Below are 27907 nucleotides of genomic sequence, written 5' to 3'. Positions count from 1 at the left end.
TGAAGTAATTAAAATCCCATTACTTATTCAGCAGTTGTTAACCCAAAAAGATGGATAAGCTTTATTTTCTGTGATCTTTACAGAACAGTAACATATCAGTTTCTGTCGCTATAAAGCTATTGGAGCTGAGTCACTAAAACAAGAAGTATTAATTTAGAAAAATATATCAATAAACCTTATATATAATTGAAGGTAAAAGGAATATTTAGAAATAGTTTCTGCCTCAAATGGAAGAAAAATTGGAAAGAGAAAAAGAAAAGTTTTAGACTTTAAAAAATAGCCTGGATTGTGAACACTTTTGGAAGAAATCCTAGGTGCTGCAACCTGTAGAATTAATGGAAGCTTCTGGCATTGTCTCTGTGGAGCTCCAAGCCAATAGGAGGAATAATAAGTATGGATTATTTGATGGATGTATGTCAGTCAGGATGGTGTTGAAAAATCCGTCACACTTTGCTATCTGAAATAAGTTAAAACGACTTAATGCTAAGTCTTCAGCTAAATGCTGCTGTTACCTTTGAAAAATCCAGTGGGGAGAGAAACTTATTTTTATCTTTGCAGTGACTATTATTTGGTATTTAATTACAACATTGGGACATATAAAATCCATATCTGTAATGCCAAATTGCCTTTCTGTTATGTAAGCTCCTTTTCAGAGGAGCAGCTAGCTTCCTTACCCATGTGAAAAATTCTCTGTTGTTTTGTTTTTGCTGTTTTAAAATTCAAAAAAATATGTGATTTGCTTTTCTTTAATAGCATTCCGGGATGTGGCTGCTGTTTTTGGTTTCTTCTTGAGCATTTGGCATACTGTTCCTTTCCTTGTGGGCAAATAGGAGATAAAGGGGGAGAAAAAAACAAAAAAGGAGGGCATTTCTTTTCATTTTCATTTGGGCAGTGTCAGCAAGAGTGATGTACTCATCTAAGTAATTAATTTTGTATAATCTGTTTCTCTGATTGTAAATTGAATCTAAGAATATCCCAGCCTTTTGCACATACTGCATAACAACCTGTAATCATTAGGCCTCTACAGTTGTCCTTATACTATTTTATTTCTTCATATGGTAAATATTTCTTAATTTTTTTGATATCAAATGTGTTAGCAGTTGGCTTGATCTGTGAATTATATGTGAAAATGTGGAAGTTAGAAGAGCTTTTTGGATAATGGACTGTAAAAATTATAGGGAAAAATATACCAGCTTTGTACTTCCCTTGCCGTTTTCAGCATACCAGTTACCAGAAATCTATATTCCTTGAGGAATTTTGTTCCATGATTTTTGTTCCCAATTCCTATTTTTTTTATTCAACTGTCTTTCTCTTGAAGTGTATTAAATATATTTTTATATATATTATAAATATATTTTTAAATATATAATTTCATAGACATTGTACTGCTGGATTTTTTACATCTTCTCTAACAGCTTCAGCTGTTTCCCCTTGAAGTTTGTAATCTGCTTCTCCATCTTGCTTTGTTCTCCACTGATTTCTCAGTATGTCTTTTGTAGCTTTTTCTAGTTTTTCTCATGATATTCATTTTTTAATAATGTCTGATTGTTTGTGGGTTTTATGTTCCCCTATCCACCCTTTTTTTCCCACAAGTGAATTTCTGTTACCATATATGAAAGAAAAATCTTTATTTTATTTTATTATATAAAGGTGCCTTTTTTTCTTTTCTTGCTGTTGTTGTTTCTATTTTGTAAAGGGCAGTTTATGTAGAATAATTTCATAGGTAAAGTAATAGATGGTACTGGATTAATGTAGACACTTTTTGGGGTTTTGTGAGTACATATGCTCTTTACCAAAATGTTGTGTGTACATGTGAGAGTGGTACAAGAAATAACACCCCTTGATACTTTACAGCCATCAGCTAAAATTGCTGGCTTAAAGAGGTGAGGAGAGGGGCATTCAATGTTCTTTTCTCTCTATTTCTTTAGGAAACTGAACAAGTTCCAGAGTGACAAGGACCATGTTTCAGAATAGTAACATACCTACAAATAAATATAGCAATAATTTAGGAGTTTGATATCACTCAATTATCTTACCAATGAATGGAAGTTTTCTTATGCTATTGAAGTATAAAAAAAGAGTCCAGTTTCCCATTTCTAGAAGGTCTGTCAATATAGAACTAGTCAAAACAATTTTGGTTGTTGGAATCTCTATTAAATTATTTCAAGAGCTTTTTCTTAATTAGAGTTTTCTTAGTTTCCAGTCTCACACACATAGCTACAATTAAAAATAACAAAGAAGCAAGACAACAACATGTAATACAGTTTCAAATGCATTCCAAAACAGTTTTGTCACTACTTCTGTCAGATTGACTAGCATGTGCAGAAGACGGGCAATTTTATATTGTGCCTCTATTGCCTAGGCTGAGAAGAACCTGGTGCTTCAATTTATCATGTAACTTCCCATAGCTCAGCTCTACCAGCCTTGGGAATACAGAATGGAGATCAACTATAGATGAAAACTTTCCTTCATCTACCTAGAAATGTCACTTTCTTTCTGCCAGTTATCTGAGGTCTTCAAGAATACTGTATATTCTCTTGGCAATCTATCAAACTCCTATTCAAAGGATATAACAAAAAGTCACATTCAATGTTCCTTTCTGACACTAGTGCATTATTTTGCCTTTGGTCTCCAGGTCAGTACACCATTGTTTCTGCAGTGCTGAAGGATATAATATTGGCAGTAAACACAAGCAATGCAGGAAGTAAGATTTTTCTGGTGATCTGAAAATTTTTCAGGTTTTGATAATCAATTTTTTATTTTTTTTTTTGTTATAGGAGATTTCCAGGGCAGAATACAAAGAGAGAAGTCAGAAAGTATATGAGCAGTGTAATTTATGACAAGCTCTTTAGCTAATTGTCACTCTGTAGCCGTGGAAATGAAAAGGGATGTATAAAGGAGAAATTGAACTGTGCTAAATGTGCATTTGCAAAACTTGGTAATTCAGAAGAATTCAAATGTGGGTCAATTTGATGGAAGATAGGGGACACTGAGATTCATGGCAAGTACCTATTAGAAAGGATGCATCTCCTCATGGTGGTGAAACACAACACATTTTGCATCACTATTCTATTAAGTTTCCTGGTAATTCATTGTATTGTCTTACACTAAGCAGTAACTACTCTGCTGTAATGATTTCCAGCAATGCTGGTGGAACATTCCCACCTCATCTTATTTAATTATTTAATTTAATTTTAACTCACTCTGACAGTCTCTTGAGCAACTCAACTCATTTTCATGAGGGCTCCCAGGAGATGGCTATTACACAAACCTACTCTGCAGTTGCTTGCATCTTTATAACAAAAGCCATAAATCAGGACACTTACTCTCAAGCTGCAGACGAGAGCAATGAACAGGCAGCATCTCAGTATGTTAGCTTCAATTCAAGGTATTTCAGAAAGTTCATTTATTTTTTTTTTTTTTTTTTCCTTCTCTGTTCACAGTTTGCTTTTCTACTCTTTCTTTTCCTGTGTCTTCTGTGTTAACTGTGTGAGCTGTTTCCATCTGAACTTTCCCCTGTAGACACACTCTGCTGTCTTCAAGGTAGATTTGAGGTTTCTTTTGCGGTGGGTGCTTAATCTAGACCTTTAGAAGGAAACTGCTGAATATGGACCTTTGTACTGAGCATTAATTAAGCTTTGGCTTTAAAGATGTTTACCAGGTATTACACTTCAAAAAATCTTCACTTAAAACCCCTCCTCTTTTAATAGCTGAATTTGTCTTAGTGGAAATTATTCTTTAGGCTTTGTGTACAATTCTGAAACTTCTGAAGACATGAACTTCTAAGTATGATTATAACAGGAAGTAGATATCATTGTAATGTTGTTTTTTTTCCTGTTGCTGTTGTTGTTATTGTCATTACTGTTACTATTATTGCTATTTTTACTATTACTATTACTACTAAGTATACTTGTTCAGAATAATGTTAATGCTAAGATGAACAGATCATTTTCAAGATGAAAAAGCCCTTCATCTGATTTTCCATCTTATTTGTTCCAATATATTTGAATATAATATTCAATATTATAATATAAATGTATATTATTTATATTTTATACACCTATACACACCTATATCTATATCTAATCTATTTCTATCTCTGTCTCTATCTATATCATCTATATCTAATTCTACATATAATATTAATATTTGTCCTGTCTCATATGTGACTGTGGCGTAACAGTTTGAAGGCTCCCTCTTGGTTGTTTTGGCTTGTTTTAGTTTTTTTTTTTCCCTATGGATGACTTCTGAGAGGGAACAGATGCAAAGTTTGGTTTAGTAAATCTTGAATTTTTTTGGTAGCTTTTGCACTCATATACACATTTTTATGAGGCAAGAATTTTCCATCAAAGCTATCTCCACAGTGTTTATTAAAGAAAGTCCAGTAGCAATAATCTAAAATACATTTTAAATGTGCTATTCTGAAAAATCTCAATGCACTTTACATACCATTTTTAAGTTATTACCTGCTCCTTGTGGTCTTATGAATGGCTCCCAGGAATTTCTCAGGATAGAAACAAAAGGAAGAAAAATAATCCTTGAATGGATAAAAGTAAAGCATTAATATTTTGTGAGATACTTCTTAATTTTAATATACATCTGAAGTATAACGATGACTAATCTATTTAAATAGCTTATCTGTATATATAGAAATCTATACAATGAAACTGCATGCCTCAAGGTAAAAAAATTATTTCTAACAAGAATCAGCAAAGAATGCAGGAAGGGAAGAAAACTAAGAAAGAAGCATAATAGAAATAAATGTGAGACCCAGAAGGGCTGGATTGTGTCTCTGATCTAACTTAGACATTATACAACATTTAACTGTAAAAAAAATTCCTATTAAATCACATTTGAATTTATAAGAGATAATAATTCTTCATGTTGTATAAATCTTTTCTGAGATGCAATCCCAGGATTTTAAGGGAATGGTGTCTTGGACTTCATAGGGATTGAGGGTAGACTACAGTGCTATGTAAATAAAAAGTCAGATAATGCTAAACATCTAAAAATTTATTTCTTCAGTTGAAAATGCTATACAGAGTTTCTTTTTGAGCTTCTGCGTAGCCACAAGAGACTGAGTTCTTTCTTTTCTTCAGCAAAACCCACTGTCCTGAACTGAGTACTAGCAATGGAAAATACATCCTTTCTGTCTATTTCTAATGTGCAGTAGAGTTGAAGTATTCTTCCATTGTTCTGATGAGGAATTGTTCTCAGCTAAGAGGTTTGGGTTTCCATTACTATTATGGACTTGAGAGAAACATAAGTTCAAAGAAATTGTAGCCAAAAGACACCTGATAAATTTTCTTCCACTGCAGTATTTTTCTGTCTGATTTCTAAATTCTTCTTTGATTATTCTTTAGGGATTTTGAATTTATTCTGTTGGTTCCTACAAAACCTAGAAACAAAATTAGTTTATTTTGTTTCTGTTTATGTACCTTATGTTTCTGTTTATGTAGCTTTATGATACTCAATGAAAACCAGTATTAGAAGATTCCAATTTTTGTAGTTTCAGTTGCATGTTTTTAGGCTCCTGATGGACTTACTGATATGGATATAATCTTTGACATCATCAGATAACTGAACAAATGGTTACCTTAATGTAATTGTTTCTCTAAGGTTGTAGAAATATTTTAAGCACTACAACAACTTCCATATATATTCACATTTCACTATTGTAAAATAAAAGTTACATTTTCCTTTTTGAGGTTGAGAAAATATTGTCAATATACTGGAAATACTGATATCAAAACAACATGAACTTCTTGTCAGTATGACATAATTTTATGATGTCCTAGATGATATTGGTTGGAATTTATATAAAGCACAGGGTGTAAAAATGAACATTTTGACTGAAGGTTCCTGTCAGTATGCTCTAGTATTGACTCAGAATTTTCAAAGCCCATTTTGGTGGCATTCTCACAAAACCCATTATAGACTAGGTATTTTTCATCAAGCTGGATATCTGTGGGGTGTATAGAATATCAAAAACTCTTGTGAAATGATTTAGCGATCACTATTTAATGACACTGTAGCACTGATTTTATTCTACTGCCAGACCAGGTCAATGATTTGTAGGTAAAAGCCAAAGGAGCTGTTCTAATTCATCCAGGTTTTCACAGCTTGTGGGAACCATCCTAAGTCTTACAATATTTTAACATAAACAATCAGGAAGTGTTTTCACGGGAGGGATTGAAAAGAAATTTTGAGTACAACTTTGAGTGTAATCTAAGGTCAGAAACCTGAAAATTGCTGGTTTTAGTGATGAGTAAGTGTCTTTCTTTCCTTTTCACATTAGATAGAAAATGGTCGGCTGTGGAACTCAATTGTGAAGACCTCAGAAGAAATACCAATTTTTCCAGTCAGCTTTTCATAATGTAAATATAATTTGAGCTTTCCCAAATGGGCAGCTAAACCATGAACAAGCAGAAAAACCCAATTTGGACTGTATTTTTGGAGCAGACTTCACCTTCTCTCTCGGGAACTTACTGAAGGATTACGGCTGAAAAGGACAAGAGAAAGAAAACCTTGAACAGAAATCTTATCCTACAATGAGAATTACAAGTACATCTTGTATCTGCCCAGTCCTAGTTTGTCTCTGTTTTGTGCAGAGGTGTTATGGAGCTGCTCACCATGGCTCCATCAAGGTGACCAGAAATCAAACCAAACACATAGAAGGCGAAACAGAAGTGCATCATCGTCCAAAGCGTGGATGGGTGTGGAATCAGTTCTTTGTTTTAGAAGAACACATGGGACCAGATCCTCAGTATGTAGGAAAGGTAAGGTGGTTGTTTTCTTTTGGCTTTGTTTGTTTTTTTTTTTCCATCCCCTGAAATGTGGCACTGATAAGAGGCAAATAATTTATCTCCTTAGATGGCACCTCCAATTTTAAAGAAAGACACCTCTTGGATTGATGCATATATTTACAGTGAACTTGGCAATTGCCTGTGTATACTATGTTTATTATCAAAAAGATAAATAAAAGTATATAGGATGAAGATTCTAAAATATGATAAAATAGTTTTCCTTCTGAGCTCAGCTAAACACAGTGACTGCAGTTGATCCTGTTACATCAATTTCCAGAACCCTGAATGCATGGGGTCACTGCTAATGGCTTTTCCAGACTATTTCAGAATTATATCCAGTTCTCCTTCAGGGAGTATTACAAATGCAATCTAAGCTCCATAGGGTATTCATTCCACTCTGAGTGTAGGGTGGAAAAGATCTCCTCCAAAAGGAAACCCTCTGTGGATTTTTTCATATGAGGAGGCACAAGGTGTATTACTTGTTGGAGTTCCTCAGAAGTCTGTAAGAACAAGCCCAGCATTTATGTTCTGATCTATAGAGTGAGCTTCAGTCATGAAGTTCAGACTAATATAATTGAACTGAACCCTGGTCAGCTGAAGTCTGATTCATCATGTGTAATGTTGTCTGTAGCGCTTGTGTTTTAACTTTGCATTAAATAACACAAAATTCTCTATATAGTTTTAACCTGTGATACATGACTGAGGAAGTTTAGCTCTCCCTGGAGGCTGTCTTGCTGCATTATGATAGAATTTTTTTCTTAGATAACATGAGTCTTAATTTCCTTAATGAAATCAGAGAAATACATAGAATATGAGGGATAAAGGAAGATGGTTAATGGGGAAGAATGGCATGGAAAAACAATTATTTCATTTTAGTTTCCCTTGAAACTGTGAATTCTGAAAATTATACTGTAGAAAGATATGCAAGGAAACCAGTAGGTTCTGAAATCACAGATGTCTGATAGTGAGGGCTTCCAGATTTGAACAGTATCATCTGAACTAAAAATAGGAAGTGGAACAACTGTATTTAAGGGACTGTTAACACAAAGGCTGAAAAAATATTCTGTTATGACAAACTTAGTAAAATACTAAGGATTTCAGAATGCCAAAAGTTATTGAGATATGCAAAGGAAAGGTAAACTAAGAAAGGCCCTTTCTAAATGGTTTGCATTGAAATAGAAGCTTTTAAAATGGATAAGGGGACAAGGATATACGCCTTCAAACCACTTTACATGGATTAACATTTTCATAAATTATTTTGGAATAGAAAAAAATTTCAAAAATATTGTTGATGCAAAGTTATGCAGGAGAATCAAAACATTGCCTGGAAAGACCTAGATATTATGAATGTGATTTGGATATAGAAATAGAGAGTAAACCTCGTGAATACAGAACAATTCTGTATTTCTGTTATACACTAGTGATTTATTGTAATTGACAGAGGAAGAAAAAGATCTTGTTGCCAGATCTAATATCATGCCTTAAAGAAGGTAAATGTGATGCTAAGCTGCAAAAGCTGATATATAAGAAACAGTGATAAAGGGCACCAAAACCATTGTGGAAAATAATGTTAACATATTTGCTATTCCGGTTACTTTTGGCCAAGAAAAGTGGATTTATATGTGAAGCTGTATAGGAAGAATTAAACATTATGCAGGGAAAGGAATGGAGAATAAAATATGTTTGTTTAATAATTTCCGCAAATAATAGCAGAAGGCACATAATATTCTATAAATACACCTCAGAAGAAACCACAATGAAAAATAAAAGCTATTTGAGTTGATTGCAATTTCACTTAAAAAAAATAAGGTTTTGGTGGGCATGAGTTAATTTAGAATTAATATTTAGTTAACTTAGAATGAAAACAAGAATGAATCAGATTCTGGAAGAGATTACTAACAGGAAGAGAGAAAACCAAAGCTGAAGTGGGTTCAAAATACAGCATACTTGTCTTTATGAAAGCATTAATATACATGACTGCATCCCAGAACAGAAGCCTGGATTCAGTGAGCATGGTCCCTTTCAATTTTATGTTCTTATGATAATATTATATATTTTTTTTTCATCCTTTGACCACTCTATTAATGCCACATTTACAGAGATCAATGAATAGAATTTCTTTCAATTCTTTGTGGTCAAAATGTGACTGCATGCCTTGTTTGAGGATATTTCTCCCTCTGTACTTACCAGTTTTTCTCCCATTTTCCTCAAATAATTCCCTCTGGTGCTCATAATTTTCTACAATGAGTAGTTCACAACATTACTAAGCTTATCTTTGCAAAAGCTTTGTGGAACTTAAAAGCAACTGCACTCTATTTTCCTCTTGGTCTGATGATTCTGATAACCTGATTTGAAAAAAGATCAATTATATTAGCTCAGGCATACACTTTTCATTTTTAAAAAGTGGGGGGAAAGCCTGTCTGAGTCTGTCATAATATTAGTAATTAACACAATTTTAATAGTGGTCATTTAACAAAAAAACCAGACATTTTAGAAAAATAGAATTTTTACTAACGTTGCATTTAATTGTACACACCTCATCAAGGTCTCATTTTGCGTGCCTTTAATTTAACATGTAATTATCACACAAAGCCCCTCAATTATACAGGAAGTCAGTTCTCTTTTATTCCAGGCTTCTGTTGGGTGGCAGCATGCTGTCAATTCTGTCAATTATTAATTCTGTAGACTACTCTGCTTCACTGGTGAGAGTTTTGCCATTTGAGATCTGTCCTTTCACATATTTCACACAAAATTTGGGAGTAACATCACAGAAAGCAGAGTCATTATGTACAATGGTGTTATAATGCTCACAGTCTTTGTCATGGAAATGGCACAGTGAGGACAAGAATAGGGTAGTCCTGCAATGAAAATGGTAAGCTTTCTCATTCTTACTGTGAAATGACTGTCAAGAGGATGGATTAATTCACTGCCATCATCAAAAAAACAGTGTTAGTACAACAAGTTATCATTATATTTTAATATCAAGCATACCCCGCCTTCCCCATTATTCCTTTTTTTCCTAAGAAAATGTCATTTGGAGAATTGCAATCTGTGTAGAATTAATCCCTATTAACTGTACTCACAAGGTTTTTCTAGGAACATGGTGAGGCACAGGTCCTGGAAAAATGAGCTTATTGTAGAAATAAAAAATGATCCTTTTGTAGATATTGTCTGTGGTTTTCATATTATTGGGCTGGTTCCCTGCTGTTGCACTTGGGGTAAGTTTTCAGTGTTTCAGAGTATGTTTCACTGATTAAAGAACCCAAATAAATAGTTTTGTATTTAAAAAGGTGTCTTTAAAGTGTTTAAAAACACAGTGACTTCTTTTACCAAAATTATTAATTATTTGTGGACGGTTTCTGGAAAACTTCTGAATGATCAGTGGTATCTGGAAATGTTAGTTCAGATAAATTATCCACCTGCAGGTGCAAATGTGTGTGTGTATGTGTCTGTGTGAGTGTATTTGAAATACAGAATCTGTAAAAATTTGAGTAAGGAAGATTAAACATCCTTGTTTCAGATAAGTAACTTGAATGCACAGACAGCTTTCAGTTATATGAGACTTCTTTTGTGTGTCTCTGATGTAAATTATTCTAATGAAGTAACAGCCATGAGTGCAGAAAGGGGCAGGGTTAGCGAATGCGCTATGGCCTGATGACAAATCAGTTACCTGCTGCACCAGCTCAGAGGAATGAAGATTTTCTTGCAAAAATCTAGAAAAACTTGGCTTGTAGTACTGCAAGCTTTTACATTTCTCAGTTGTCACAGCTGATATAGTTTACATTTCTCTTGCATTTTCTGCATGTTTCTAGGTTAGGTGACTTATGTGTCAACTCATGAAAAAAGTAGCAAATAAAGAATTTTAGGAAAGAAGTGAAGCAGACTGTGTTTCAGCCCATAACATCCTTCATATTGAACTTTCACACCTCTGTCTCCAGAGGGTCTGCTCCCTTTTAAAAGGATATTTATAAAAATTGGTTGCACTGAAAGCAAGTCATAACTACACATCTGTTGTGTTTTTTACTTTGGAGAGGGAAGTAAGCAGTGATAAAACAAAGATCATTGTGGATTTGGGGCTGAGTCATGCTATTAAGACTGAATAGCAGTGGAATATGATGCACAAGACTGATAATTTATCTGTGAACCCTTTGGATCTCTGAAATATCAAACCTATACCTCTTAATCCACTTCAGATGTCCTCTGAAGAGTAAATAGGAATTACTGTTCAGGTATGCAGATCTGCGTTGGTGTTCAACGGCTTTTTTCTTCCCTTATTTGGGGGGTGGCACTTTACTTAGTTCTTACATCTTTACCTGTAATGCAAAAACATTTCAGATTTATGTTGATGTAGGAGACAAGGAAGTATAGAACAGTTGTAAATGAGTGTGAATACAGGAAAGGGGAGAAGAAAGTAACAATTAATATGTCTTGAAATGTTTGTACTGAAAGTTAGATTAGGAAAGTAATCCCAGGTGTTTTATTGGATTTACAAGATAGTAACTATTTTAATTTATCATTTTATTCTTGAAGCCATAAATACAGCACAACAGACTTGTCATTCAAAATTGCTTTTTCAAAGTAATATGTGACATGTCATTGCAATAAGTTAGTTCTCATACAAGACAGTGAATCTAATCTTCCCTGACCATATCAAGAGAATTTCCTATCTCTGATTTAATGACAGTAAGGGGACATTATATATGTTTTAGAATAAGTGCCAAGGAAGAAAAAAAATTGAATTTTAACAATTAAAACACTTTTATTCAATTCTAGAGGTTTACATAAAATAAAGTATATCAGACGTTTCAGTATTTTTAGCAAAAGCAAATAGTTCCAAAATTTATTTTGATAAAAAGGAGTTTTATTTTATATTAGAGAAAATTAAAAGAAAAGTGTAGGTGACATAGTCTAAATATTTCGCACATGATTTGTTAGCCATTTTCATGCCTCTGTAAGAAGGTAGACAAGTGGCATCAGCAACAAAAGCAACTTCTCCAATAACATGCATCTCATGCAACATAACATGCTATCTTTGAGGTTGCTAGTTTTGCAAATAATGTATTTATATAAAATAATTTTCCTCTATACCTAGGGAAAATGTAGTAGCAAGAACAACATGAAGAATAAACCTGATATCAGTATAGCACAACATTATATGGCCTTATATCATGCTAGCCATATCCTTTCTTATGGTAATTTTTACAAAAAAGCTAACTCAATATTCTTTCCACGCCAAAAGCTTTCCCAAATAAAAATGCATGCATTTGTACTTGTTTTGTCCGGAGTTCTGTTTGCATAGACAACTTTCCTGCCTCCTACTTTCATTTGACAAATGTTATTTGGTTCCCCATTAAAAAGTGGAGGGCACACTACTTGAATTCTACAAGTCATAAAATGCTGTGGACCTTTGCATTTTTGGTTTTGAGGTTTTTTTAAGTGGAAACTCTAAATATTCAAAGGTTACTTGGGGGAAAATCAGATTCAAGAGAAGAGACAGCTTTCATCAGCCTGATCAGTCTGACTTTCTTCCAGTGTGTCCAGCTATAGCTGAGGTTTCCTGAAGCATAACAATGACAGGAGCATTTTGACTTGACAGACCAACCGAAGAAATAGAAAAGTATGAACATATTGAAGTTCAGTCCTAGTCCAAAGACACAGGATAAAGTGTTTACCTTGTTTAACTTCATTTAAGTCAACATGAAATCGCACCAAAAAGAAACTGGCTCTTTTATGTCAAAACAGCTACATTAAATCTAATCTGTCAAAGTAATAAGTGTTTTTGTAAGGAAGCTTTATAGAGTCTGTCAGGTCTATATTGTAAAACATCATCTATGTGGAGACCATTATTTAAATTAATGGTTCAAACTAATTTTGTCAAGGTGATGTAATTTTCCCTGAAGTTATTATGGACTGAAGAACTCTGAACAAAACTTTATTAATGTGTTTTTTTTTTAAATTTTTATTTTTAATATATTTTTCACTTCTTATCCTTTCATTAATTTGCCACACCAGCAGCCAAGTTCCATGACTTTTACATCTTCTCTACACTGAATGACGACATTGATGTAACCAACATCTTTTGCGTGGAGCTGCCGTTTCTCACTTAAATTGTTTAGCAGTAATTTTTTGAGAAGAAACACAGCCTTGTTCCCTTTTTTTAATTATTTTTTTTATTTATTTATTTTTCCTTGTTTTGGTCATGAGCTGGTTTAACATATCGAAGCGCTGGCGCCGGGCACGTGTCGGGGCTGCCCGGCCCGGCCCCAGGCGGTGCCGGCGGCTGCAGCGGCCCCAGGGCTGGGCCCGGCTGAGCCCCTCAGCCACGGGCGGGCGGGCGAGAGCCCCGGGGAAAGCCTGGCCAAGGGAGGGCAAAACGCTGCCCGGCAGCCAGGGCTGAGCCAGGGGAACCGAGCCACAAACAGCCCTGCGAGCCCCGGGGGGACAGCGGGAGCGGGGCCGGGGCCGGCAGAGAGCCGGCAGGGATGGGCCTGCGGCCAGGGAGAGACCCCGGCCGGGCTGGGCTTTCCCTGCGGCTCCTGGGAAGGCCCCAGGCTGGAGCAGGAAGCGTGTGGAGAAAGGATCGGCAAAAAGGAGCTGCAATGGGCTGACCACAGACCTCCATTCCCCGTCTGCCTGTGCCCCTAGGGTAGAAGAGAGAGACTAGTCAGGACTGAAGGTGATCTTGGGAAAAAGTCCGGTGTGGGGGGAAGTTGTCTCTAATTTTTTGCATTTTTTTTCCTCAACATCCAACTCTATTTTAATTGCCAAAAAATTAACTCCATTTCCTCATGTTAAATGTGTTATAATGACTAGTCAGTGACCCCTCTGTTTTTTTTTCTATGAACATTGCTTCATCTTATTTTCTCCCTCTATGATCTTAAAACAGAAGACAGAGGGCAGCTGGTTGGTATTTAGGAGCCAACCAAGACTGACTCACCACGAAGCTGATGTGGTACCACATGCCTGCTTCGTAATTGCATTTTTAACTTATGCCATACTTTGAATACAGAGCCTCTTAGCCTCTGACATATCTTTATATCAAAACTATGTAAAATGGCCATATAATTGGTGTCTGTTCAAAAAAAAAACAAAAACAGAAAAGCAGACAAAAGCATTAAAAAGGTGTTACACCAATTACATCCATCAGATGTAGCAATGAGGAAACAAAGATAATTCTGCATATTTTTATATTAATCATGAGCTTAGTATCTTTGTTTTTTAAGGATATTCACCATCTAATTGTAAATCAATAAGTAATGATGCTGAAGGCATGCTGATAAACTCAAGTGGGAATTAGCATCTCAGTTACTTCTCAAGTATCTTCTTGACCTTACTGTAAGAGACGTGCTCATTCATGTTCATTGTCTGTGTAACTTTAAACATCCACATGCCTTTATTGTCTTTTAAAAGATTCTGCTACATCATTTTGCTATTAATTATAGTTTATCAACTCATTCAGTTCATTCATTTGCAAGATGAAATGTTATCTGGACATGGCTTGTTTAAACACTGACAGGAGCACTTCTGTTGAATGATTTAAAGTATAGTCTAAATAATTTTATTTACTGTATAACAAGCTGCAAAAGTTTAAAAAGGTGAAGTTAATTGAACATCAAAATTAGGTCTTTTTTCATCTAGACTGATGTGACAAATGAAACAATGCAGAACAGGCTTTTATGGCCCACTTTTCTAAGGTGAAGATGCTATAACAGAATAAGAATTTCAGGTCTAGCAGTTTATTAATTAGGCTCAAAATGTCTTAGAGAAGATGAATATGAGACAGTAAAATTCATAGACTGTATACAGCTGTGCAGCTGTAAAGAAAAGTACTCAGATTTGTTGATTTTGAATGTGGTGCCTTCTCAGTAATTGCTTCTTAGCCTTAAAAGTTGCATTGGCTAGATGTTATCTTTCAAGTCCCATAGAAAATTTAAATCTAATTCCCAAATTGTATTTTTTTTGTATTCTAGAACACATGCACATTTTTAATGGCAATAAAGATGTGTGAGACAATTAGAAGTAAAGCAGGAGAACTAAGGTTTAAATCTAAAAATTCTGTCGTTTCTAATCATATAACACGCAGTCTATGAAACTAAAATCACAGTGATGAATATTGAGACGAAATGCCTTTGTAAGTCTTTAATTTCTAAAATACACTGGGGTTTTTTCCTTATAGTAGTGGAAAGCTCCAGCCTCTAAAAACATGAAAGCACTATTTCATAATGTGTTTTATTATTTTTTTCTGACTAGCTGGATTAGCTCTGGTTGGTTCTTGGCAAACAGTTCTCATTTAAATAGGTATTCCCTAAAGTTTATCATCTGCAATTTAAACATACTTTAAATAACAATAAGAAGAACAGAGGCATCTTTGCTTGGAAAGTGCAGAGGTGGTATCTGCATTCAGATTGTGCACAGTGGTTTACAGTCAAGAACCTGAGCAGTGATAAATCTTTGCATCGAAGATTGGAGTAGAATAATTTTAAAGTCATCTTTGTATTCTTGTGATCTTGGGTCTGTTTGCTAAAAGGTCTGTTCTCTCCAGAATTTTGTTGAGGTTTTCTAAAAGACAGATAGCCTGTATGGAGCTATTCAAAACAGGAGATAGAACTGTTACAGAAATGTCACTCTGCAAAAAATTACTATTAAAGGTCTTGGGAAGTCAGTTCACCAGAAGAGCTTGTCCTAGGTCTGTTACTGAAGAATAGTGGTGTAGCTATCCTATATTTGAATATTTGCATCAGGTCTTCATTTCTCCTCTCACAATATTTTAAAATTTTTTATCAGATTACAAACGAACAAAAATTTCAATCATCCGAGTTAATAGTTTGTATTCATAAACTTACACTTTGGAATTAAGTCAGGCTTAGTGTATAATTAATTTTCGTGGCGTGAGATCATTGCATGTCCTTGTCTGTTGTGCTGTCAGATACGTGTAACCTTAACTGTTGCCAAAATGTGTTTGTTTTATTGTCTTCCTTTGAATTTTAATAATTGATATTTAAGCTATCAGTATAAAAAAGACAGATTTTCAAAGTTTCATATGAAAGACATGCTAATAATTACAGTTCTACTGAAAAGATCTTTTCATAATATTCAAAGGACTTCACTTGAGACATTCTTGGCATACTGAAAAGAGATGTGCTATTCAACAAACAAGCCTCCTGCTTTATATTAAGAAAGCCTGTTTAGGAAAGGGTTTTTGTATATGTTTGCAAAGCAAGTAGAAATGTTTATAGCTAATATAAATATAATCCATTTTGAAATGCATGGTCCATTTTTACTTTTTTTTTAAGCTTTTTAATAAGTGTTATGTATATATATATATATATATATATATATCTTACTACTTAGTTTTAATTATAAATTCTAATTGTAAAAGTCAATAGTGGCCTAAAGAAGTATAATTTTGGATTTGGAAGTATTACAGGAGCAATATTTCCACACTCTAGATATATGAATACTTTCTATCTGAATATTTTGGGTGAAATCATGGCAACATAATTTTCAACAAATCAAAGAGCATCTAACATCTGTATGAATGCTTCAGATGTAATATTAAAACTACAAGAATATAATCATTATCCCACGGACTGAAATAACAAAGTTGCTGTTGATGTGTTGAGTGTGTTCAGATAGATTCTAAGACAGGAAAAAGTACAACAATAATGGGAGACTTCACTTACTCCCTGGAACACAGGTTTAATTTTACATTGAGCTTAAACCCTAATATCAAAAGGCTCGAATCATAAAAAATGTCTGCCTCATAAGTCATCTAGTCATCAATCTAAAAAAGAGGAACTAAATCTAAACTTAAGTAATGCAAGAAGCAAATGCAAAATAGGCAGAAAAACATGAAGAGCTAAAAGAGGTTGGAATGACCAAATCATACAGTAGTGAGGGCAAATAAAGGCAGAGCCTTTAAAATAGTCTTTTTCCAAATGAGAGAAATAGAAAGGATTGAGAAATATTGAATGTTAATTGTAAAGCAAGATAACTCATTAAAGTGAGTTTGAGGAAAAACTGGCAATTAGAAATTCTTCTTTAGGAACACGAGGATCTGGAAGCCTACCAGGGGCTGCTGTAACAAAATACACTTCTGGGACATGACACATATAAAGAGAACAAAACAGGGCTGTTGCAGGAAAGTTAAAAGAATGCTTTTTAATATTTTAACTGTGGGAGACCTTGAACAGTTATTTTATGAGGAATGCATCAAAGGTGAAGTGTTCCTTGAACAGTGAAGTCTCAGACTGAGGCACTGTGGGAAAGACTGAAGCAAATCAAAAAATGAACAGTAATTATCACACATACCTGCTGCAGTACTCCAGGAAGAAATACCTAACCAAATAACTTTGGTGTATAGGTATACAAAAGTGCTTTAGTATCTGAAAACCAAAGTGTGCAATTATAGCAACACAGTAAACAAACATAAAACAATCTCCAAAAATCCCCAAAACTTGCATATGGGGAAAAGCAATACCACTTAGTATTTAAAACTATTTGTGGGAAGCAGAATTAATAGTTAGGTGACAAATTTTATTAAATATATGTAGCTGAGAAGAAAAAGGGGAAGTTCCAACCATAATGAAGTCCAGCAGAAAAATCTTCTAAGAATGACTGAAATTCAATACAGATAAAGATAGAATGAGGCACATGAGCAGTGACCAAGTTGACAGTTACCACTCATTAAAAGGACTGTGAGGTTCTATGATCTCTGAGATAAAACTCCATCAGCTAAGTGTGTGGAAACAATCCAATGAACAAATTGAATATTAGAAATCATTAGGAAGGGGGAAAAAGCCCACCAGTAACTGTAAAAAACCACAGTGCATCTGTATCTCAAATGCAATGCATGGTTCTCATGTTCTGATCTGTTTCCCCAGCAAAAGGAAGTATTTCAGAGAAGAGCTACCAGGCTGATGTAGGGCAGTCTCTGTATGAGAAGTGACTAATTAGATTATTAGCCACATTATTTGATAAACTCCATATTTTCAATTAACAACTTAATTTCTGGAATTTTTATATTCTTTTATAGCTGTTGTCTTTCTGGGTACAGGATTTTTTATGGGACAGGATGGCTTTTGAAGTGTGAATAAGACTGAATTCTTCTGACTGAAAAAAAAAAAAAAAATGAAGTGAGTTGCGTAGTGACATAGACAGTTTTAAGTAATATGAGCCAGGAATGTTTTTTCACTTTCTTTCCCTTCCCTCCTACAACCGGCAGGAGCCATATAAAAAAGCTGCCAAAACCATAAAACCCCAAACCAAAAAAAAATAAAAAAATTACAAACTAAAAAAATAAAGGTTGACTACCTAAAAATAAACAATGCAATTGTTCATGTATGAAATTGGTGAAACTGCTTAGTATAGCATTATTTGATATTTAATGTCACATCAGTGCTCCTAATTAGTCTCTCAATAATGAATTGACATATTTCAGCAGGTAAAGACTATGACAGAAAAATAATGCATTCAATAAATCAGAGCTAATACAGATAGCTCAGATAAATGTTACCAAAAATAATTTTTGCCTGTCACGCACCTGTATCACAAAAGTTATGATACTAAACATTATTCCAAGCTTGGCCGTGTCAGAGAATATGAGTAATGAATTCAGAATTTCCAGTCCATATTCCCTTCTTAGAAAACATTTCCTCTACATGTCTAAAAGAGCACCAGCAAGTCTCATTTTACATTTTATTTGGAAGAAATAGTTTCTCAATTTTCTATCTATATTGCATGAAAACATAGTGACATGATTCTTTCCAGGAACAAGGAATAGTTTTCATACTTAAAGAAAACTGACAGTTTACAGTGACTCATTCAAAGTTTGTTTTTATTTAAATCATTATCATAAGGATCATGTAAAATTTGAATGTAGGTTCCAAGTAAAAGCTAAAATATGTGCAGTATATGGTAGCATTTCCTTAAATATTGACTACAGCCGTGGGGAAAAAAATCCAACCCAAACCAAAAGCACTCTTGTCTCACAAGTGGCTAGTGATACTTTTAGTGCACTGTTTAGGAGTGAAATCATATTGTTGTCGTGTTTGATTTGTTTCTTTCCAATTTTGACTTTAGGGTATAGATACCACGTACTGTCAGAAAATCAGATCCCACTGAGAGGCCTCTGTGTGCGAGTCCTAAACCAGTGGAACCCAGAATTCACTTCCTTTTATATCCTTGCTCAAAATAAAAACACTCTTAGGTGAAAATTCCGTAATTTCTCATAGTTGTGGCCACTTTCTTCCTTATAGAGCTATTAACCTTTACCTTGGACTATCTTGTCTTTCAGTATATTTCTATTATGTATTACTTTTCTCTTGGTGAATCAACTGTGGAAAGTGATAGTTTTTATTAAAGTGACAGCTCTGCATCCCTCAAGTATACTTATTTCAATAGAGATATTGATAATTAATACAGTGGTTGATAAAATCACAGAATCACAGAATATGCTGAGTTGGAAGGACCCACTAGGATTATCTAAGTCCAACTCCTGGCCCTGCACAGTAACATCCCAAGAGTCATACTATGTACCTGAGAGCATTGTCCAAACACTTCTTTAACTTTCTTAGGTTTGGTGCTGTGACCACTTCCCTGTGGAGCGGTTCCAGTGCCCAACCACCCTCTGGGTGAAAAACCCTTTTCTAATATTCAGCCTGTATCTCCCCTGAAACAATTTCAGACCATTCCCTCAGGTCCTGATACTGGTCACCACAGTGATACTGGACACAGGCAGTGAAAATCACTGCCTGTCCCTCCTCTTCCCCTCAAAGAAGTTGCAATTGTAATGTAATCTCCACTCAGTCTCCTCTTCTCCAGGCTGAACAGACCTCTGCTTCCCCCTAAGGCCTTTCACCATATTTGTAACCTCCTTTGGACACTCTAATAGTTTAGTGTCTTTCTTATATTGTGGCACCCAAAACTTCCCCCAGCACTGGAGGTGAGGCTGCCCCAGCTCAGACCAGAGCAGGACAATCCCCTCTGGTTGGCCATGCTGTGCCTGATGCCCTGCAGGACAGGGTTGTTTCTCCTGGCTGCTGGGGCACTGCTGGCTCGTGTTCAGCTTGCCATGGACCAGGACCTGCAGGGCCCTTTCCGCAGCAATGCACTCCAGCATCTCATTCCCCAGTCTGTCTGAACATCCAGGGTTTCCCCATTCCAGGTGCCGAAGGAATGCATATGACTTAATTAGGCAGCATATACAAATGTAGTTGAGTGGAAATCAGATAGTTAGAGTAATGTTTCTGATTCTTTCCCGAAAAAGACATTTTGTTAAGTCAAAATGTTTTTCTCTGTCAGCCCTTGGTAGCAAACTTTAAAGCAAATGGCTTAAAAATCCTTGAGTAGAAATGTGATACAAATATCAAGCCACACAGGCAGCCTAGAGAGAATGTAGACGTTTACCTTCTGGCCCAGTAGATACTGAGTAGTAAGTTAACTTAAAGTTTCTTGAAAATTGAAAGACCCATTTGTGATATCTCTAAGAAATATCTTTCCCAGCCTCATCCCCTCCTCCCCCCACCCAAGAAACCCCCACAGACAAACAAACCCCCAAAATTAAAAACACATTTTTAAAATGTTAACACATAATTAAAAACACATAATTAGAAATTAAAGACAACCTGAGAATTTAAAACTTAATAAGACAATACTCTTATTCCAAAAAAATTTGTCTGTAATGTTTCAGTCTCTTGAATACCAAGTGCCAAAAAGGACTCTTCTCTGTGTAGGAGAGTGTTCCAGTTTGTCAGCCCTTCTGATTCACCTTGAATAAACTTCTTTTGAGATGTTCCTAATTTCTCATGGTATTCCCCTCTGTTGAATTCTTGCTATTTACTGTATTTTCTAACACCTGCATACCTCCCCCATTATCAGTACTATTAAGGAAGTGGAGGCAAGCTTTTAAAAATCTGTTCATAATCTGCAGAAATGCTTTCTCCTCCATCGTCATTATTCAGCTGGATTCCATTCACTTAATGAAATTTCTCACATTGGAGTTTCCACTTTCCAGTGATCTGTGGCTGCATTTCCCTCTTCTTATCTTTCTTTGAGTTGTTTCACTTGTAACTCTAAAAGATCACCTTGCTGTAATTTCTTGTGGATCCTTTGGAGGCTAAGAGGATTGAATGTTCACATTATCTTAGCTCCACTGGCACTTTGTGAAAGATAATATAAATATGTGAGCATTATGTATGTGGGCACTAGAAGATGAATGAAGGCTATTCAATGCACCTTTCTTCAAATCTTTTTCATTCTGAAAAATACTAACTAGCAAATAATGTATGTTTCAAGACTATATATTACAGCTACATGTACCGCTAATGGGGAGCAAGATAGGGAAAATGTGAATGATTTTGGTTTGTATTGCTTACAGTCTTGCATCCAAAGATTCTTGGGAGATATTAATTTACCTTCACATTTTTCTGAATCTTCATTTTAAGATTAGTTCACTACATATCAAGAAACCCCTTCTTCCCATTCCAGAATGTATTAAAATTAAATTATTAAAATTATTAAATTATTAAAAATAAAAAAAAAAGTAAAAAATGTGTACATGGAGTGGCTGTCAGTTTTCCTGGATTTTGTAATCACAACAGACAAATGTATTTTACATCAGACAGCTGCAGACTTGCTGCCAGTGTCTATTCAAATATGTCTGAAGGCATAAACCAAGAACAAAAAAAAAGGGACTTTAACATGCAGCGTTTTACCCTGAAGTGTTCATCACTCCACTGAAGCCTATAATTAACAGGTAGTCATGCAGTATAAAAGGGAGTTCTGCACCTCCCATTTCCTTGTTTTCTTCTTCTTTGTGCAGAGAGAAATATGTATCTCTATTGTATTGTTAATAGAACATAAGGACTAAAGTGCTGGAGATCTGCAGCTTTCTATAGAGTAGGTGCAGCATCTCCTATGATAATTAATAATATCTAATGTAAAATTAACATGTTATAGAAGCTTATGCGGTTACACTGAGCTTCTGAGAAAACTGTAGCAAGCCACACTAATGTGACAATAATCTGAATTTCACAGACTGGCTTCTCAGCTGATGTAAATGGCAAATCATTGGATTTTTTTTCTCTAAATTGTATTTGATCATTTTGACACATTTGTAGGGAATTATATACAATGTAATTGTATGTTGAAATCTGTGTCCTAGTTGGTGTTTGTTTCATGTGCCCTCTGAAGACTTTTTGACAGAAGCCACTTATGAATTTAGTCTGTGAAGATCACCCAGAGGGGAAAACATGACTTGGTATAGTATGATGTTTTAAGGAAGCATATGTGGTTATAAGGTGATATGTAGAATTTGGTTTCTTTTGTGTTAGTCATTGAATAATATCATGTATGGAGCAAAAGTGCATGGGAAATACAGAACAGAGCTTACAGGGGCGAGACAAAGTGCAAATGTAGAGAGACCCAAGTGGCCACTCTGCAGTGTCTGTAGAAAGTAATCTCAGATCAGCCAGATTTCATGATGAAATTAGAGTGAGCTTGCTTGGTTAAGATATTCCATCACTTTTTTGAAAGCCTTCTGCTTTGGGTCAGTGTTTTAAGTTCTGTCTGTTTTGCAGAAACATAGATGTCTTTAGGCTTTATATTAGTTATATGATGTCTGAATTTTGAAACAGATTAAAATGCTTACCTATGAGAATAAAATGGATGGCTTGTATTTAATATCTATGGAGAACAATTTTTTTAATTCCTTTGAGGTTCCCATATCTGCAGATCACTAAGGTTTATTTTTTCTTTGTTCCTTTTCAAGTTAAAGCAAAAGAATTGCAAATCTGAGATATTAGAGTTCTGAAAAAAACGAAATTAAAATAATAAAGTTTTGGGCTTCATCATAATCACTATTTATACTTTCCGAGAAGTTCACAGAATCCTGACTAACTTCAGAAAATTTCCTAAGCATTGAAGTGATGCTTTATGGTTTTTGTTAACATTCATCTGACAGTCAGAAGCTAAATTTGGAATTGACTTTTGTTTGATAGGTCTTTGTTATGTGGCAGTAGCAAGATCTGGATGAGGTAATGGATAAAATAATGTGTGTTATTCATACACTGGGAGTTTCAAAGAGTGTAAAGGAACAATTCCCACCCATTCTGCAGGGGTGGGATGCCCAGCAGAGGACACACTGAGAAGTTTTGTGGCTGGATTAATTGTGCATGTGAAACATACAACAAATAGAACTTGATTAATTCATTAACCACCATGTTTGTTGATTAGGAGAGTTGCAGATGTCTTGGTTTATGGCCTTTAATAGTGAACTTAGTTTCCTGACAAGGAGGGAAATTGAGAATGAAAGACATTTGTTCGTAAATATTTATGAACCTCTACATTAGGGAGGAGATATAAGCCCCAGTTCAACTCTGAGTTTAACTATAGGACTGGAAAATTATATGTGTGTTTTAGGACAATAGTTTTTTTTTTCCCTCCTTAAAATAAACAGAAATGTGGAACAAGAAGGCCAGTTTCACATTCTGTATAGATGCCACTGTTCTTTTTTTGGTTTTCATTCTATCAAAGGTGTCAAGAATATTTTTATGGGTCAGATTCTGACATGACATTTTTACATTGGATCTGAATTTTATCTTCTGTAGAGCTACTTTATTTTGTGGATTCATGTCTTTAAATTTTGGATGCTTACTATTATTATTTCTTTTTTTGTTTTCACAAATGCTTATCATATTGAAATAAATTAAACTGCCTGTTAGTATTTTTCCTTTTCCTCTGCCTTGAGGATTTATACAGTATTCTGAATGCAGGGTGGCAGCGGAGGGAGATAGTAACTGGAGTTAGGAGGTGGAACAGCAGAGAGCACTGCTAAAGAGTACTGCTAAGTCCCTAAGCAGACTTTTAGGTCTCAGACTGCCATGAGGAGCAGTACAGAAGTGCATTCTCTCATAGCTCAGGGCAGCCACAACAACACCAAATTGATCAATAGTGAGCCATTACACGAGACAGGTAGAAAGAAAAAGGAACAATTATGTGCAGAAGAACTTGACAAGATGGAAATAACAGCCAGAACTGGAAGCATGAGGACTGTGAAAGGAGAGTAAGGCTTCAAATCAGTTTTAGTTGACCCATTTATTTACCATTAAGTTACCCACTGCAATTATGAACCATAATGAATGATCCTAATTTAAATTACTCTGTCACCTCTCTGAAATCTTTGGATTACCAGAACAATGGAAAGAATTTTTAATTAGATAAGAGTCAGTACTGTTACATTTTCAATAGTATCTTATTAGTTGAGTAGTCCTAATGACTGACATTATCTTTCACAATTTTAACATTGCCCTTTTACAGAAAGTTAAAAAAAATATAAAATACTGGGTTTGGAGTATTCAGCATGGTACAAATATCCAAGAGCTTTAGATTTTTTTCTTTCTGTTCTGTTTTGTAGCTGTAAAGGGGAAAGAAATTTTTGTCATGATTTGCTTAAATATGAGAAAATACGTAACTGCTCTAAATGAGAGGATCACCAAGCATTTAGGGAAGTCTCACCGCTTAGTTGAAATGATGGGCAGGAGATAAAAGTATACATATAACAAATAAGTATGTAACTCTATGAGTTCAAATTATGCCATTTTATCTAAAAGTCCCTCTATAACTAAGTGTCACCTCAGTAAAACCATCTGGGTTTTTTTCAAGTGATGAATTTCTTCTGATGACCTTGAATTGTGCTTAAAGTGTGCTTGCAGAGTACAGCAGAATATTGCCCTGTTACGTGAATAGACATATATGATTAAGAAAGACAAATAATTAACGTGATGAATTCTCTAATGCTAATATTACTGCTATGATCACATATTTTTGTATGTAAACCCCTTATTCATATGGGACTAACCATAAATATAAATAGCTATTTTAAGAAATATAAGAAAATTAATAGATCTGTTATTTTCAAGCTTTATACCTCTCTAGAAATTTGTACTAGGAACAACTTACCTTGTTTCTATGCTTGGGTATTTTTGCAGATTTTGTTTGACTCAAGGAAATATGCTGTGGTAGTATTTCAGCACTCCTGTCTGCAAGATAAATTAAGTGTTGCTGATGTGTAATGAAATAATGATTCCCTGAAAAAAATGGACCTTTTTCTTATCCTTTATAAATGCTACCTTTGAAAGTTAGAGTCTAATTTATTCATAGAGTTGAACCTTTACCTTTCCCTAATCAAGGAAGGATAACAGATTGAAAGGAGATGATTTATACGTGAAATAGCCAAAATGCTTACTAAAAATTAGAAAGCCACATTATTTTAGGTCAGGAAGAAACATCAAGAGATCATTCATTCCATAATGATAGTGTGCTATGGGACCAGCTATGACTAAACCTTTTCTAACAGAGTTTTGTCTACTCTCCCTCATTTAATCAGTACTCTTTTGCATCATCCATTCTTTTTTTTATTAATTTGTTCATTCATTTTCTCTCATGCTTTCATTTTTGTGTGTGTGTGGGGATTTTTTGTGGGATTCTGTTGGTGTTTTTCTGCTTTTTGTTTTATTTTGGGGTCATTGTTTGGTGGTTTTTTGCTTCTTTTGGGTGGGGTTTTTTTGTGATTTATTTTTTGGTTTGTTTTTTTGTTTATTTTGACTAAGACAATTGTCTGTAAGCCAGAGTTACTTGTATATTAACTATTGAAATGACATTATCAAGTTGAGGATGTTTGAGAGGAATAAGTAGAATCATTGAAAAGTAAAATGAAATAATATCCAGAACAAATCAGATAGAAATTTTTATCTATCTTAGCATGATTTTTAGGTATACAGTCATTATTAGGACATCAGAAAATGTCCCAAGATTCCCTAGTGTGTTATCATTCATGCTGGACATTCCAGGGGCCACTTTTTTTTTTTCTGGAGCCCCTGAGCCAATGCATCTTTTGCACAGAGAGCTACCACTTCCATACAGAGGCTCCTTGGAGAACTCTTATATAAGAGTGTAAGAAAAAAATGTTATTTTAAATAGTTGGTTAGTAAAGAGCATCTAGTCCAGATACCCCACCGGCTGAAGTTTTGAAACATTGCCTCTCTCCTCCTTTTGCATGAGTCAGGGGAGCAGAGCTGTGAAAAAATTTGTTCTTCTACCATAAAGAATAATATTTTTATTGTCAGTATTATTATTAGTATTGGAGAGGATTGTCCAGAATTGGTATTTTTTATAACCAGACTAGTCTGAAAAAATTCTTGTATTGCTTACTATATATATATTGGAACTGACATTGAAGGCCAGCTGAAAAAATCTTTTGTTAGATGCATTCATATACAGTAAGCTGTGCTTGCTGCTGGTCAGGAGTAAGTGGGAAAAATTCATATTCACTATAAAGAAATTTGCTGATTTTATATCAGATAGTATTTTGCTTCTATTTCACAGGCCTTCAGTTTTCCCTGGAACAAGTTTCAAGATCAAATGGAACTTGAAAAATAATTATTTACATCAGAAAGAAAAAAAAATTTAAAATTCACAAAACAGAGCACAAGATGTGTGTAGTATAAGTAGTAAAACTGCATAGACAGAGGTAAAGCAACAGCATTACTTTTGTAAGACACAAATGGAATCAATCAGCAACTAGGTGTACTAATCCCAATAGTGGGCTGTGTAACCACTTTCTGGATTTTTATCATTAATTAAATTATGCTTTCACAAGGCTTCACTTGTCCTTGAGCATTTTCAGAATTTCACAAGCAACTATTGCCCTCACATGCTAATTTGAATAACAGCATGATACTGAAAGCACCACTTCCAGAGAGGAAATAAATGGCAGGCAAACTCATGCTTTATTGAATGTGTCCTTGGTGAGTTTCTGCAAAGCTGTTATCACAGACATATCATATGCTTTAAGATGATTGCTGGAAGCTTTCTTCTCTGCATTAGAAATTTATGTAGAATTGTGGAAAATTTCTTAATTCCCCATTCCAAAGAAAATTGTGAGTGGAATATTATAAAATACTTGTATTTCAAAGCTGTCTCTCTCAACTTCACTGAGATTGTATGTGTGCTGTATATATAAATATATGTACACTTGTCTTCAGAGAACTAAATGTGAATATTTTAGTGGGAAGGGGCTGGTTGTGTTTTTAAACTGAAAATGCATTTTTTGCCTGCCCATGGAGCCTTTAGATTTGTTTAGGAAAGACTGAAACACAGATGGTCCTGAGACAAGGGAGCTCCTTAACTTTGTATTACTTAACTTTAATGGAAATTCCAAATTTGCTATCCTAATTCTAAAACAAACTTATATAAGTTTCCATAACTCTCTATTCACTGCAGAGTTTTGCACCCAATCATCCTTCCAAAATTCTCCATATCATTCAGAAAAAAATTTAAATGCCAAAGTCTTATGTTTAAATTTTCATATGTCCTTGACATGACAGTTTATCAGTGCATTCAGTGTGAATCCTGCTGGAGGTGGGACTGTAGGAACTGCAGTGCATGTAGACCATGTGAACAAGAGTGTTACAGGCTAGGATGCATACAAGAACAAAGCATGAAGAGGGAAAGGGAAGAGGCATGATGGAACTTTTGAAAGATAGAGCAATGAAAGATAGCCCGAGAAGAGATTGATCAGATAAGAATGTGATATCTTGGGTTGAGGAGTGGGATTTCCCTTTTTGGAGTGAAGGTTCAATACAGCAATCCACCTCCAGTTTATGAAATTTAAAAAACAAATAAAAAAAAGGTAACTCCACTCTGAAAAATCTGGTCCTCAGAAAGCTGCTCTTTTTGATCTCCTGTACCACTGAGGACTCTGCAGCTTTCCTGAGAGCTCACTGCTCCTGCCCTCACCTTCCTTACACAGAGAGCTGCATCTGAGGAAGAAATTAATAAGATAATAACCATTTAATAATTTGAGAACCATCTTACCCAGCCATTCATGACCTGGTGGGAATTAAAACTTTGGAGACCTGTAGTAGGTATTGCTTAAGTAGTATTTTAACTATGTGATGTCTGCAGATGTTATTGGAAGCTGAAGGAGCATCATTGGTTGTCTGAATAGACCTCATCTTCAGAATAGGATACATTATCTCTTTTTGTTTATTTTCATGTAATTTGAATCTAAACCTGGGTCTAAAGAGGAAACAACTCTTTTC

The 27907-nt window shown here is 34.9% G+C and overlaps 1 protein-coding gene across 3 annotated transcripts in view; it reads left to right on the top strand.

Annotated features, from left to right (window-relative positions):
* Positions 1-27907, top strand: part of CDH18 (cadherin 18) — a 321195-nt gene that overhangs the window by 149780 nt on the left and 143508 nt on the right. For all 3 annotated transcript variants that reach the window (XM_088053404.1, XM_088053413.1, XM_088053400.1), the window contains exon 5: positions 6299-6779. In XM_088053404.1, the coding sequence (XP_087909530.1) occupies positions 6552-6779 (228 nt within the window). In that variant the 5' untranslated portion in view covers positions 6299-6551. The remainder of the gene's footprint in view (positions 1-6298; positions 6780-27907) is intronic.

This window comes from Pseudopodoces humilis, chromosome 1 (assembly GCF_049639895.1).
Source record: "Pseudopodoces humilis isolate 2021_Gansu_Grassland_sample_001 chromosome 1, ASM4963989v1, whole genome shotgun sequence".
Classification (NCBI taxonomy): Eukaryota; Metazoa; Chordata; class Aves; order Passeriformes; family Paridae; genus Pseudopodoces; species Pseudopodoces humilis.
Note: the sequence above shows the minus strand (reverse complement) of the source record. Positions and strands in the feature narration are given on the sequence as shown.